The sequence below is a fragment of the Psammomys obesus genome, unplaced genomic scaffold, assembly GCF_907164565.1.
Source record: "Psammomys obesus unplaced genomic scaffold, mPsaObe1.curated_primary_1811, whole genome shotgun sequence".
NCBI lineage: Eukaryota > Metazoa > Chordata > Mammalia > Rodentia > Muridae > Psammomys > Psammomys obesus.
The window spans coordinates 4,704,410-4,720,330 of record NW_026592732.1 but is presented as its reverse complement, the minus strand read 5'-3'; the positions used below and the strand labels follow the sequence as shown (position 1 = coordinate 4,720,330).

Here is a 15,921-nt window from a genome sequence, read left to right as displayed (position 1 = left end):
ACCTTGGGCCAGGCAGATATTTCTACCTACACTGCCTCATCTTACCGTTCATCTCCCAGCCCCTATCCAATGCCGACTGCCTTAATCATTCCTGTCCGGGATACTTTCCATCCAAGATACTTGCTTGTATTCTTCATCTGGGCCTTTTCACATCATTATTGGAGTCCTTCCTCCCAGCCCTCATGATTTCTTCTCCACACTAACTCATCATGGTGTCCTCCTTCCTCCTCTCTTCCTGTGTCTTTTCTGTGGTTCTCCTGTCCTCATAAGCCCAGGAACTTTAGCCCTGCCTACCCCCTTCTGCCCTGCCCAGGTATAGGACTTTAATCAACCAATCATGCAGGTATAATGTCTCCAATCTGTCTTTTACCACAACATTTTTATAACTTCAATTCCTTTTTAAAGCTATTAAAATTCTCATCTAGATTTTAAAGATGTGGTGTCTTCTCCTAGTCTTTACACACGTCAGCAGCTGCAGCAGGCTTGTTTTGTCCTTGTGCATGCTTCTGTTACATAGACTGAATTACTTCTTAAGTATGGAGATCTTAGTTGTGAAATGAGTCAAGGTCATGCATAATTTTAAAGTTTGTATTTGTTTTATTAAATGAGAGTATATTTAATGCAGGTGTCCTACAACATTTGAGTTTATGAATACATAAGTGAAATTAGTCTTGAACAGATGTGTTTCTTCTCTCTTCTTGTCTTTTTGTTTGTTTGTTTGTTTGTTTATTTTCAGATAGTCTCATGTAGCCCAGGCTGGCCTTGAACTCACTATGTAGTTGAGAATGACCTTGATTTTGGATCCTCCTGTTTCCACCTTCCTAGTGCTAGCATGCACCACAGCACCTGTTTAAACAGGTGTTACTACAGGTACTGGGGATGGGACCTATGACTTTATGCATGCTTGGCCAGCTCTGTCTCAACTCAAATACATCTCCATTCTGAATCAATAGATTTCTTAGTACATTATACCACAAGTATAAAACATTTGTGTTCTCAAAATTATGATTAATAACAATTTGAAATTAAACATAAAGTTTTTAAAATATGCCTTTAGATTAAGTTCATTAATCTTACGTGGCTGTTAAGAATAGACTTCACTTAGTAATAGGAGCAACTGTCTGAAAATTCTCCCGTCATTGTGGGTTGCTGATGTAAAGAGTAGAGGAGGGTGAATAGAGTGCATCATGCATCAAGCCACACCTATGAGTGCCTCTTGGCCCTGACTGACAGCACTGAATTCATATTTTAAGGTGTTCACTGCAAGTCTTATAGACTATTTTGTCTACTTCACTCATTTCTCCTTTGGAGACATATGGAAACCCTGCTTGTTTATCTGTTCATTCTGTTCTGCATTACATCCAACCAACCTCTCTTGTTTTTATGTTTCTATGTCATATTCTTTTACACATTAGCTCAAACAAGTATATTATAAGCTTTTAATTGAAGTGACCGTTTTCAACTTTAGATAATGCATTGTGGACGAAACTATTTACATATAATAGGAAATGAATTACTCCCTATTGGAATAGGCCCTTATTACTGGCAAGAGGCTGTGGAGAAGAGAAAGCCCAGGTGAATAGTTTGAATGCTCTTGGCTCTTAGTGGCTGGGTACCCTTGAGCAGGACATTCACCTTCATTTGAGGCTTAGTTTTCCTTCACAGAAAATGACTTTTATGTATTTAAGGTTCTTGGGGGATTTAGACAGCTGATGAATAGACTTCTTTGTGCAATGCTTAGCACAGTGGATGGACAACACATGGAGTCTATGATGATCTTAGGGCCACTCACAGATGAAGGGTGCTTTGAGTCTTCCCTTTGACTTATTACACTGGTATCACATGAGAGAGGTATCTCATGACAGAAATCACATTTGCTTGGATGATTTGAAATCATGAGATACTAATTCTAGCTCTGTATTTCTTCAGCTAGCACATGTAGTCGTCAGGATACACCTGTATCCTTGTAACGAGCTGAGGGTACCTCACAGGAAAAGAATTACAAAGGAACACATTCTTGCAAGCATTCATAGATAGAGTTGTTAGTATTTAAGCGACTTTTAGAGAAAAATGTAATATATGAGATTATAATTTAACCAGGTAGCCCCTATTTTATATCATCTACTTATTTTCATAGAATAGAATCATACCACTTTTACTACTCCTTTTCTCCCCTACAAGCCCTCTCCTTCTTCAGACCCTACTTTGTCCCCTCCACTCTCAGGTACATAGCCTCTTTTTTTATTATTTCTTTTTCTTCATAGTATTTTTGCATGCATGTGTTTTTACAGATACATAAATATGTATACAGACATATACATAAGCATATAGACATACATGTATACACGTGTGTGTGTGTGTGTGTGTGTGTGTGTGTGTATGTAAGCTGCTGAGTCTATTTTTGTTATTTGTATTGTATGTATTTGGTTTCAAGGCCGATTACCCTGCAGTGGACAACCAGAAAGGGAGCTCATTCCTAAGACAAGCAAATTCCAGCAGTCAGTAGTTGCCTGTAGTTCTTCATTTAGGAGTTGGAACCCCGTGGAATTTTGTCCCTTCTGCATTAACCTGTCCATTAATAGTGACATTTTAAAGTCTTGTTTATGCAGCCATTTCTAGCAAACTTACTGGTATAATGCCTCTTGTGATGGCTCTGCTGAACCATCTATAAAGGAGCTGTCTTGCAGATGTATCCATGGGAGTGGTCCTCCCAATGATTCATTGCTATCTGGATGGTGTTCACTCGTGGTGTTCTGGGATGGTCTCCTTTGCTGTACAGGGAGGCTCCCTTGATTTTTGGTGGTAGCTACACTTATGCAGGAAATATGGCTTGTGCACACCATGTAATTATTTTTAATAGAATTTATAATTCATGTTGGTTTTCCTTCTTTCATTTTTGTTTTAGGATTGAAGGAGTTGTCCCCTCTTCCTCTGAATCTCAAACGTTTATACAAGGAGACACTAGAAATTGAGCCTATTTTGATAATCATTTCTCCGGGAGCTGACCCTTCTCAGGAACTTCAAGAACTTGCTAATGCTGAAAGGAGCAGTGAGTGTTACCACCAGGTATGTAGGAAGTGCTCACAGTTTTTGTATGGTCTTTCCTGTTCTTCCCCCACTAGATCCAGGTCCTAACAATGAAATGGACAACTTAAAAACAATTGTGTGTGGCAAGCCAAAAGCTGTCCATATTCAAAACTCAAGTCTAGCAAAAAGAATCTTGCAGATGTAATTAATAAGCTTGAGATTAAAAAACTATTGAAGTATCCAGATTACCCAGTGAAATTACAAGTGTGTTTTAAAGGGAAGCAGGTGAGTGGGTATGAAGGGACAGTGAGAAGAGGGAGGCAGGAGGCAGGGAGGGGAGAAATAGTTTACAACTGCTGACATTTTGAAAGTTCTAAGATAACCTGAAGTAGGGCACTAAATATTGTGTTTACTTGTTAGAGCACAATAGGAATTGAATACATTTGATGAAAATTTGAGAGTCACCTTAAAATTTTTAAATAGATGTTTTTATAACAAATGCAGTAATTTTTCCTGAAAGTCTCATGACTTAAAATCAAAGAAATGCATAAAATATTTTCAGCAAATTCCATCTAATAGCATACTGCTATTTATTTATTTATTTATTTATCCCTCTACTTATTTATTTATTTATTTATTTATTTATTTATTTATTTATTTATTTATTTATATTGAGGCAAGGTTTCTCTGTATAACCCTGGCTGTCCTAGACTCCCTTTGCAGACCAGACTGGCCTCAAATTCAGAAATTCAAAAATCTGCCTGCCTCTGCCTCCCTGAGCACTGGGATTAAGATGTGCGCCACCACACCTGGCTATTGTCTTTCTTCTTTAAATTAATTATTTATTATAATATATTAATTTTACATCCTGATCTTAGCCTCCTCCCTCCCCTCCTGATGGTCCCACCCTTCTTCTCTTTTCTCCCCCCCTCCCCTGCTCATCCCACCAGCCCACCCCAGCATATCAAGTTGCATCAGGACTGAGCACATCCTCTTTCCCTATGGCCTGGCAAGGCAGCCCCATCATTGGGAGTGATCAAAAGCAGACAGCAGAGTCCATTTGTTAAGGAATGAGTTTTATTCATTCTCATCATCTTTCAAGTCAACTTAGATGCAGACTTGGAAATGAATTTATAGCTTATTGTATGCTTTTTGAATGTTAATAAAGATCATTCATAAAGAATGCAATGATGTAAAAATTCAAATACATCATATCCATTAAAAAGTACAAATTCTGGTTTGGCTTGGAGATCTTTTTGCCTGCTCCTCATCGGCCTGGCCTACCTGTGTCACAGACATTGAGCCCAGCAGAGGTGACGTAGGCATGGGATCCAAGTCATCATAATGAGGCCTATGTGGCACCAGACCAGAATTTGACTTGGAGATCTTTCTGCCTGCTCCCCATCTGCCTAGCTGCCTGGGTCACAAACAATGAACCTAGCAGAGACAGTGAAGCTACAGGAGGTGAGCTGGGTGCAAGACCCAAGCCTCGTTATCCCCCATCCTGAGGGGTCCTGTGGGATGCAAGAGCAGCATTCAGCTGGATGATTTTTCTGCCTGATCCCCATATGCTTGGCCTAGCTGGGTCACAGACACCAAACCCATGGAAAGCGAGCTGGGCACAGGACCCACGCCCCATTGTCCCCCCAACCCTGGGAGATCTATGGGTGTCAGAGCGACATTCAGCTTGGTTTCCACCTGCTTCTCATCTGCCTGGCCTACCTGGGACACAGTCAGTGAACTCAGCAGAGGACCACCAGCCCAGTTAACACCAGAGTCAACCAGGTGGGTGGAGGCCAGCATAAGAACACAGTCAACAAAACCCAGGGCCATATGATACCACCAGAAACCCAACTCTCCTACCATAGCAAGCTCTGGAGCTATTATCACACCAGAAGTGCAAGAAAAAGATTTTAAATCTGAGGTTATAAAAATGATAGAAGCCTTAAAGGAGAAAAATAAAGCTCTCAAATTAGCACAGAAAAATACAATCAAACAGGTGAGAAACTTAAACAAATCCCTTAAAGAAACTAAAGAAATACAGGAAACTACAATCAAGAAGGAAATGAATAAAATTGTTTAAGACCTAAAAATGGAACTAGAAGCAATAAGAAAACACAATCTGAGGTAATCCTGGGGATGGAAAATCTAGCAAAGAAGACAGGCATCACCGACAATATAAGAGATGGAAGAGAGAAGCTCAAGAGTATAAAATACAATTGAAGAAATTGATACATCAGTCAAAGAAAATGTTAAGTTAAAAAAGCTCCTGATACAGAACATCCATGAAATATGGGACACTATGAAAAGACCAAACCTTAGAATAATAGGAATAGAAGAAGACTCCTAGCTCTAAGGCCCAGAAAATATTTTCAACAAAATCATAGAAGAAAACTTTTCCAACCTAAAGAATGAGAGGCCTATGAACATACAAGAAGTTTGAAGAATGCCAAATAGATTGGACCAGAAAAGAAAATCACCCTGCCTCATAATAAATAAAACACTAAATGTACAGAAGAAAGCGAGAATATTAAAAGCTGCAAGGGAAAAAGCCCAACTCACATATAAAGGCAGACCTATCAGAATTACACCTGACTTCTCATCAGAAACTGTAAAAGCCAGAAGGGTCTGGATAGATATTTTACAGATACTAAAAGACCACAGATATCAGCCCCAACTACCAAAACTTTCAATCACCAAAGAGGTAGAAAACAAGATATTAAAAAACAAATTTAAACAGTACCTATCCAGCACTATAGAAGATACTGGAAAAACAACTCCAACCCAAGGAGGCCAACTACACACAGGTAATAAATAGCCCCACATCAATAAAACCAAAAGAAGGGAATCAAGCACACACACATACACACACACAAATACTACCACCACCAACATCAAAATAACAGGAAGTAACAATTGGTCATTAATATCTTTCAACATCAATGACATCAACTCCCCTATAAAAAGACACAGGTTAACAGAATGGATACAAAAACAAGACCCATCTTTCTGCTGCATACAAGAAAAACAACTCAGCAATAAACATAGTCTTTATCTCACAGTAAAGGGATGGAAAAAGGTTTTCCAAGCAAATGAACCCAAGAAACAAGCTGGAATAGCCATTTTGGTATCTAATAAAGTAGACTTTTGACCAAAAATAATCAAAAGAGATAGGGAAGGACACATCATACTCGTCAAAGGAAAAATATACCAAGGTGACATCTTAATTCTGAACATCCATGTCCCAAATGCAAGGACAGCCACATTTGTAAAAGAAAAGTTAATAAAGCGTAAATCACACATTGAACCCCACACATTAATACTGGGATACTTCATCACCTCACTCTCTCCAATGGACAGGTCATCAAGACAGAAACTAAATGGGGAAATAAAGAAACTAACAAATGCCATGAATCAAATGAACCTAACAGATATCTACAGAACATTTCACTCAAGCTCAAGAAAATATACCTTCTTTTCAGCACCTCATGGAACTTTCTCCAAAATTGACCATATACTAGGTCACAAAGCAAGCCTAAGAAGATTGAAATAACTACCTGCATCTTTTCAGACTACCATGCAGTAAAACTGGAACTCAGCAACAGCAGAAACAACAGAAAACCTACAAACTCACGGAAACTAAACAACTCTCTCCTCAACAACCACCGGGTCAGGGAAAAAATAAAGAAATTAAAGGCTTTCTAGAATTCAGTGAAAATGAAGACAACATACACAACTTATGGGACACAATGAAAGCAGTACTGAGAGTAAAGTTCCTAATACTAAGCGCCTTCATTAACAAACAAACAAACAAAAAAGGCAATGGAAATATCCAATGCTAGTAACTTAGTAGCACACTTGAAAGCTCTAGAACAGAAGGAAGCAAACACATCAAAAAGGAGTAGACTACAGGAAACAATCAAACTCAGGACTGAAATCAATAAATTGGAAACAGAACAATAAAAAGAATCTATGAAACCAAAAGCTGGTTCTTTGAGAAAATCAACAAGATAGAAAAACCCAAACTAACTAAAAGGAAGAGGGAGAGTATCCAAATTAACAAAAACAGAAACAAAAGGGGGATAAACAACAGACAATGAGAAAATCAAAAAAAATCATTAGGTCTTACTTCAAAAGTCTATATTTTACAAAATTGGAAAATCTAAAGGATATGGATAATTTTCTTAATAGATTTCACCTACCAAACTCAAATCATGACCAGATAAGCAGTTTAAACAGACTTATAACCCTTAAGGAAATAGAAGCCATCCTCAAAAAGCATCCTAACTAAAAAGAAAGCCCAGGTCTAGATGGCGTTAGCGCAGAATTCTACCAGACATTCAAAGAAGAGCTAATACCAATACTCCTCAAACTATTTCACAAAATAGAAACAGAAGTAACATTGTCAAACTTATTCTTTGAAGTAACACTCACCCTAAGACTCAACTAAGAAAGAGAATTTCAGACCAATTTCACTCATGAATATCAATGCAAAAATACTCACAAACTGAATCCAAGAATACATCAAATAAATCATCCACCATGATCAAGTAGGCTTCAACCCAGGGATGCAGGGATGGTTCAACATACAAAAATCCATCAACATAATCTACCATATAAAAAAAATTAGAAAAAAATCAAAGGATCATTTCATTGGATGCAGGAAATTCCTTTGACAAAATCTAACACCCCTTCATGATAAAAGTCTTAAAGAGGTCAGGGATACAAAGCCCATACCTAAATGTAATAAAGGCTATACACAGCAAGCCAATAGCCAATATCAAGCTAAATGGAGGGAAACTCAAAGCAATTCCAATAAAATCAGGGAGAAGACAAGGTTGCCCACTGTCTCAATAACTCTTCAGTATAGTACTAGAAGTTCTAATTAAAGCAATAAGACAACTAATGGAGATCAAAAGGGTACAAACTTGAAAGGAAGAATAAGTATTGCTATTCACAGATGACATGATAGTGCACATAAATGACCCCAAAAATTCCATCAGAGAACTTCTACAGCTGACAAATGGCTTTACCAAAGTTGTTGGATACAAGATGAACACAAAAAACAAAAACAAAACAGTAGCCCTCCTGTAAACAAACAACAAATGGGCTGAGAAAGAAATTAGGGATACTACACCCTTCACAATAGCCACGAATAAAATACAAAGTATCTCCGTGTAACTAGCCAAGCAAGTGAAAAACCTGTATAAGAACTTCAAGTCTATGAAGAAGATATCAGAAGATGGAAAGATCTCCGATGTTCATGAGTCAGTAGGATTAACATAATAAAAATGGCCTTCTTCCTAAAAGGAATCTATATATTCAATGCAATTGCCATCAGAATACCAACACAGCTCTTTACAGTCCATGAAAGAACAATTCTAAACTTCATATGGAAAAGCAAAAAAAACCTAGAGCTAAAACAATCCTATACAATAAAAGACCTTCTGGAGGTATCTCCATCCCTGACTTCAAGCTATTCTACAGAGCAATAGTAATAACTGTGTGGTAGTGGTATAGAAATAGATGAGTTATTCAGTGTAATCGATTCAAAGACCCAGAAATAAACCCACATGCCTATGGTCATTTGATTTCTGACAAAGGAGTTAAAATCATACAGTGGAAAAAGACAGCGTCTTCCACAAATGGTGCTGGTCTAACTGGACGTCTACATGGAGAAAAATTCAAATAGATCTATAGTTATATCCCTTCACAAAACTCAAATCTAAATGCATCAAAGGCCTCAATAACACCAGATACACTAAATCTATTAGAAGAGAAAGTGGGAGAAGAGCCTTGAACTCATTGGCACAGGAGACAACTTCCTGGAAACACCAACAACTCAACAATTACTAAATGGGACCTCTTGAAACTGAAAAGTTTCTGTAAGGCAAAGGATACTGTCAGTAGAACGAAAAGACAGTCTACAGATTGGGTAAAGATCTTCACCAATCCTACAAAGGGCTAATATCCAGAATATATAATGAACTCAAGAAATTAAACACCAACAAACAAAACAACCAAGTTAAAAAATGGGGCACAGAACTTAACAGAGAATTCTTAACAGAGGAATCTCAAATCGCCGAGAAGCATTAAAGAAATGCTCAACTTCTTTAGTCATCAAGGAAATGCAAATCAAAATGACTCTGAGAGTCCATCTCACACTGATCAGAATGGCTAAGATCGAAATCCCAAGTGACAGCACATGCTGGCAAGGATGTGGAGATAGGGGAACACTCCTCCATTGCTTGTGGGAGTGTAAACTTGTACAACCACATTGGAAAACAACCTGGTGCTTTCTCAGAAAATTGGGAATAACTTTACCTCAAGACCCAGTTATACCTCTCCTGGCTATATACCCAAAAGATGCTCCACCGTACAACAAGGACATTTGCTCACCTATGTTCATAGCAGCTTTATCCATAATATCCAGAATCTGGAAACAACCTAGATGTCTCTCAAACGAGGAGTAGATAAAGAAACTATGGCACATTTTCACAATGGAATACTACTCAACTATTAAAGAAATCATGAAATTTGCAGGAAAGTGGGTGAAACTAGAAAAGATCATCCTGAATGAGGGAACCCAGGCCCAGAAAGACACACATGGTATATACTCACTTATAAGTAGGTTTTAACCATATAGTACAAGGTAAGCTTACCAAGAGGCACAGACCCAAAGAAGATAAGTAACATGGAGGATCCAAGGGAGGATGTATAAATCTCACTTGGAAACAGAGATAGAAGAGATAGGGGTAGTAGCTGAAGAGAGGGAATAAGGTAGGGAGGGGATGCAGAGAGTTTAAGAGGGTAGAGATCAGACCTGGAAAGAGAGAGGGCAAGAGGACAGAAGGCTGTAGAGAATAGAGAAATTGAGGGTGAGGACATCTCTGTGACAAACTGGACACCTAAGTCAGGGTAGGCTCCTGGGATGATATGAGAGATACTCAAGCAGAGACTCCTAGTAGCAGAGACCATAGAGACTAAGGAAGACACCCTGTAACTAGACTAGTCTTCTAGCTGAGGGAGGGGAACACCAACCCACCCACACAAACTTTGGCTCAAAATTTACCCTGCCTACAAGATGTACAGGCATAAAGATAGAGCAGATAGCAGAGATTGAGGGAATGGCCAACCAAACCCTGGCCCAATCAAAGACCCGCCCTATAGGAGAGTGCCAACCCTATGAATGATGCTTTGCTAAGCTAGAAGACAGGATCCTGACAGAGCTGTCCTCTGAGAGACTACCCATTATGCCTCAAAACAGATGCTGACTCACAACCAAACATTGGTTGATGCATAGGGAGTCTTGTGTAAAAGTGGAGATGACAGGAGCTCCACAAGAAGATCAACAGAGCCAATTAACCAGTGGCCAGAGGGGTTTGCTGAGACTGAAGCATCAGCCAAGGACTGTGTATGAACTGGACCTAGGCCCCTTACAAAGATGTACTAGATGGGCAGCTTAGGGTTCAAATGGGTCCTTTAGCAAGGGAAGTGGAGACTGCATTGGACATGGACATCCTTGCCAGCTTTGCAATAACTTCCCCCCAGTGGGACTGCTTTGCCAAGCCACAGGGGAAGAGGCATGCTCAGTCTTGATGCAACTTGATGAGCTGGGGTGGATGGGAAAAGGGGAGGAAGGGAATGGAGATAAAGGGAGCATTAACTGGGAGGGAAGGAAGGATGGGGCTACAACAATGTAAAGAGAATAAAATAAAATAAAGGGGAAAAGTAGGCATTCTACCAGAGCAGCTCCTATTAGCTGTAGGGTTTCAATGACAATCCCTGGGCTTTCCATGCAGTCTCTTGTGAATAGATAGCATATTCATTAGTACAGCATGCATGTATGTGTGATATAGTCAGGAGCCCTTTCCACAGGCTGTACCTGTGATTGGTGACTTTGACAGGATGATAAAACTACACATCTTTCTGGAAAAGGTGATTAACTCTTGGTATTCATTTTTTAACCTTTTTTATAATTTCATGGTTTATTGTATGTTTCCGATAAATATAGTTTAGTTCATTAGTGTTTTAGCACCTTTTTATGTGCTGAGCATAATTTCTTTTCTGGTACAGTCATTTTGTTGTTTTGTCTGCTTTTTGTACTTCTTCTCAAATTTATTTATTTATTCACTTTATATACCAGTCACAGCCCCCTCCCAAACTCATTACCCATTCCCCCTTCTCTTTCTTCTCAGAGGAGGTAGCCACACAACCATATGACATCCTGCCCCACCAGTTCATGTCACACCGGGACTAAAAAAGTCCTCTTAAATCCAGTTCTGGAGGGTTAGAAGTTATTATCCTTAATCTCTGACAATGTTATATTAAAATGTTTTACCAGATAGTATTCACTGGAGTTTTTGTGTCTCTAGGTTGCCATGGGTCAAGGTCAAGCTGATTTAGCAATTCAGATGCTAAAAGAATGTGCCCGCAATGGAGACTGGCTCTGTTTGAAGAACTTACATCTCGTGGTGTCTTGGCTTCCTATTCTGGAAAAGGTAGTGTCTTAGGATTTATTTCCATTGCTGTGAAGAGACACCATGACCATGGCACCTCTTATAAAGAAAACGTTTCATAGGGTCTGGCTTACTGTTCTGAGGTTTAGTCTGTTGTCATCATGGCAGGCCATGTCAGCATGGTGACATGCAGGCGCACATAGTGTTAGAGAAGGAGCTGAGAGTTCCACATTTGGATGAGCAGGCAGCAGGAAGAGAAAATGAGATACCGGGCCTGCCTTGAGGATCTGAGACTTCAAAGTCCACCCCCAGTGACACATTTGCTTCAACAAAGCCACACCTACTCCAACAAGACCATACCTCCTAATAGTGCCACTCCCTATGGGCCTATGGGGGCCATTTTATTTAAACCACCATATGTTGCTTGAGACGGTTGTGGCAGAAGTACATGAAACATTTCAATGAGTAATCTTCAAGCTGCATCAGTGTTCAAATGACATGTGTTGTTATATTTAGGAAAGTTAGTACTTGATGAGAAATAAGTGTAGGACTATTCATTTTTTTTTTGAAAAATGTGTGTATATCAAACAATTTATTTTTTAGTAGGAAGTCTACAAAATTCTATCCTTTTAAGGGGTGAATGAGGGAAGCTGAGTAGTTGCTGATTAAGACTGACAAACAGACCTGATGAGACCTAACAAGCTTATGGGCAGATGACAGTAGTGGAGAACTCCCCTTTTTAGTGGACTAGGGAAAGGGGATGAGAACAGGGAGGGAGGGTGGGACTGGGGGAGTTGAGGGAGGGGGGCTTTAATCAGGATATATAATAAATAAATTGTGAAGAAAAAAATAAGAATTTTTGAAAAACTGAAAAAGATGACAGATGAGCTTAATGAATTTTTACAGAAGAGAAGTAGGAGATGCGGTCATGGATTGCAGAAGATCTGTTTATACCTTTACTTCATTCTGTGGTTTTGTTATCTGGCTCAGGAAATTACAGAGATTTTTAGGTGCTTAAGGGAGCTAAAATGTAAACTGAAGGAAATGTAAGCTAAGGAAGTTAAAATGTTAACTCCCAGGAGGAAAATTATCTTAAGACAGAGCTAGTTGGTTGATATGTTTTAAATGAAAACTCAGTTAAAAGTCTGTTTATTCAGTTAAGAAAGATGGTCTGGTCTTGGGGAGATAACTGCAAACAGAGATGTCCCTGAAGGCTGAGTACAGTGAGGCTAACTGTAGATAGAGAAGACATACCATGGATAGCTTTAGCAGCACAAGTAGACTCGTGTTCAGGTGTACAGTCCTAATAAGCTGGCAGTTACAGCGCCTGGTGCCACCTCCCCGTGGTGCTGCACAAGTTCTTGATACACCTGTGAATCAGCCAGTGAGAGGTGAGGAACTTCTCATTCTGTTACTTATAATCCATAGAAGTCATAGATTTGGAATCAGAAGCTGTGTAAATAGTCACATAATAGTTTCCATAAAAACCACTAGTATATAAAAATACATGATTCAGATCTAACACTCACATGGGTATGAGGACCAGGAAAGTCATGATTTCTGTTCTAAAAAGGTGACTGAGAGAGACAGAATCAGCACAGTTGTAGTTAATGCTTTGGGAAGCAAATCTTAACTAGAACTTTTTGAAACTTATAGAGTAGATGATATTCCAAAAATTGAAAAACAAATTTTTATTTCTTTTATTTCCTCTTAAGATGTTTGTCTCAAAATTTATAAGAATACTGTAAATGCAGCCAAATCACAAATGTACCATTTCTCTTTAAATTTGTAGATATGTAAAATTCTGTATAAAGTTTACATTTTTACAAGTGTGAGGTGTAAATGCATTGCACCAATTTTAAATTTTAGCAAGAACAATGTTCTTATGTCAGTGCTGTTGCTATTTTATCTCTTCTTGACTTTACATTTTACATGACACTGATAATGAATGTTAGACTTGGGCAAAGATTGTATTAATTTTTTTTGTTTTTAGCTTTCAGTACTTTTTAGAGCAATCGAGGTTTTTTTTATTTGTTTGTTTGTTTGTTTGTTTGCTTTATTTTTGACAGGCTCTCATTCTGTAGGACAGACTGTCCTGTAACTTGTTCAGTCCAGTAGTGGGCACTTGTTGAGTATGAGGGGAAGCCAAGCTTTGTGTGGAGGCTGGTTGTGTGCAGCATTTCCACCTGAGATCGCCTCAGTGCACAGAGCTGCTGGCTGACGAGTGTGTGTGTGCTGACCATCCCCTCAAACATGGTGCTTAGATTATTTGGTGACAAACAAGAAGTTACCAAGTACCAGAGGTAACTTCCTGGTACCCTTCCCAGAAAGGAAGAATGATTGAGTACATGATTCGAGCATGCAGTGTGAAGGTAGGGCTAGGGCAGGTGAACTTGTATGACGCCATTAAAGTTGACTTTGTCGGGCACTGATAGCGTTGCATACCTGTGAAATGGAAATAAAGACAATGTTTAGCTGGTAGCTTAGGCTTCGTACTTATAGCTGAGGTTGACTTTGTGCTTATTGTATGACAAAGGGAAATGTCTGTGTCTGTGTGTGTGTTGAAATATCTTTTTGTGGGTTTGTAAAAAGGAATTGAACACTCTTCAACCTAAAGAATCCTTTCGTCTGTGGCTCACTGCAGAAGTTCATCCCAACTTTACCCCCATTTTACTCCAATCAAGTTTGAAGATAACATATGAGGTAAGATGATTCAAAAATTCCATTCTTAGGTATAAAAAGTGATAATCTATACATTGCCTTCTAATGTTATAGAAAAACTATTATTCAAAACTATAAAAACTTCCCTTTACTACTTATATGAGGTATAAATTATATAATAGAAAAGTTTTAATATTTAATATTTCCAAAAATAGAAAAAAAAACACTCCACAATGCAAATTTTACCATTTTAACCATTTTCTGGATCTCCTGGTAATTCTGTTCATAACTTTCCTGAAGATCCTTTGTGCTGTTTCACAGTGCTTTCAGAGTGATGGTATTCTCACTAGTAATAATGCTCAGGTTCTCTGCGTTACTGCTAGCATCTGCGGTTAATGCCTCCGTGGTGCTCATCCTGATCCATGTTAGTGGAGATAAATCCTCAAGAGTTTGATCTGGATTTCTATGATGGCTAGCGGTATTTACATTGCCTTGTGCTTGTTGAATGTTTATGTATTTTCTCTGGAGAAATACCTAAGGTGTTTCCTTTTCCCTACTCCCTTCACCTGGTTTATTTGTTGTAGAGATCTACGACCACATTTAGCTATCCATATGTCCCCCAAACTCCAGTCACAGGAAGATCCACCATATGCTTCTTATGTGAAATTGTGTGTATTTTAAAGGATAATCTATAATTTCTGAGTCATCATAATAGGTTGAAAATAATGGTTTAAAAACCACTAAAAAAGGTTTTGCACTCATTTTGTACCCTTCCTTTCTCCTGTTAGCATTCAGCATCACACTAGTATTGCAAATGGCAATTTAGTTTGATAAACAAGAAATTTTTAATGTTTATGTGAAATTTACTTGGTTGTTTGAAATACATTTGGTAAAATAGATTTACTTAATTTGAAAATTCTATGGATTAACAAATAACATGAACTATTTGGTACAAGGTTTAAGGCTAGTTTTATATTTGTATACTTTGCAGTAACAAAATTATATTGGGCTTTGGAAAAGAACTTTCTTCATTAAGAAGAAAGTGTGCTGATGCAGATTGACTGTATTTGGAATGTTCTAAGCAATAGGATATCTGTTCATACTCTATTCTCTTAGTCACCTCCAGGTTTGAAGAAGAATTTGATGCGTACTTACGAGTCTTGGACTCCTGAGCAAATTAGCAAAAATGATAACCTACACCGAGCTCATGCTCTTTTTAGCTTAGCCTGGTTTCATGCTGCCTGTCAAGAAAGAAGAAATTATATTCCACAGGTAATTTATGAACCTGTTATGAAATAACATAAGCTTAACATTTATTAAGATATTTTTATAATTTAGTATTTAAAGGTACAGTTATGTCACGATTTGGATTATGACTCATAAGTTCGTTTTTAATTTAGTGTTTTTCTGTTAGTCTTCTGTACTGTATAATGTATGTCCATCTGCTTTATATACCATTGAGTTAGTGTGTGAAGGCCAGCCTGTGACCAATAGCAGTACTCAGTGAGCATCAGATGCCACTCTTTGTCGTGGTTTATACCTTAGCAGATACCTCAGACTTCAAAAATCAAACCTTTATACCTGTTTTCTTCAGGATAGCCTTATTAAAAAACCTTGACATTGCTCTGCTTTCTCAAGTTAGTGTTCTATGAATTACTCTTGATATATTCTCTGCTCACTTTTCTCCTCAACTCATTACCAGGTACTTCTCTAGCTCAAAACATAATTCCAGTGTGTGTAGCCTTGAGTTGGTAGGGAGCTTGATTAAAGTATT

At 38.4% G+C, this 15,921-nt stretch overlaps 1 protein-coding gene across 2 annotated transcripts in view; it reads left to right on the top strand.

The window, feature by feature from the left end:
- Dync2h1 (dynein cytoplasmic 2 heavy chain 1) overlaps nt 1–15,921 on the top strand; it is a 204,942-nt gene that overhangs the window by 146,529 nt on the left and 42,492 nt on the right. For both annotated transcript variants that reach the window (XM_055615497.1, XM_055615496.1), the window contains 4 exons: nt 2,906–3,066; nt 11,403–11,528; nt 14,079–14,189; nt 15,264–15,419. In XM_055615497.1, the coding sequence (XP_055471472.1) occupies nt 2,906–3,066; nt 11,403–11,528; nt 14,079–14,189; nt 15,264–15,419 (554 nt within the window). The remainder of the gene's footprint in view (nt 1–2,905; nt 3,067–11,402; nt 11,529–14,078; nt 14,190–15,263; nt 15,420–15,921) is intronic.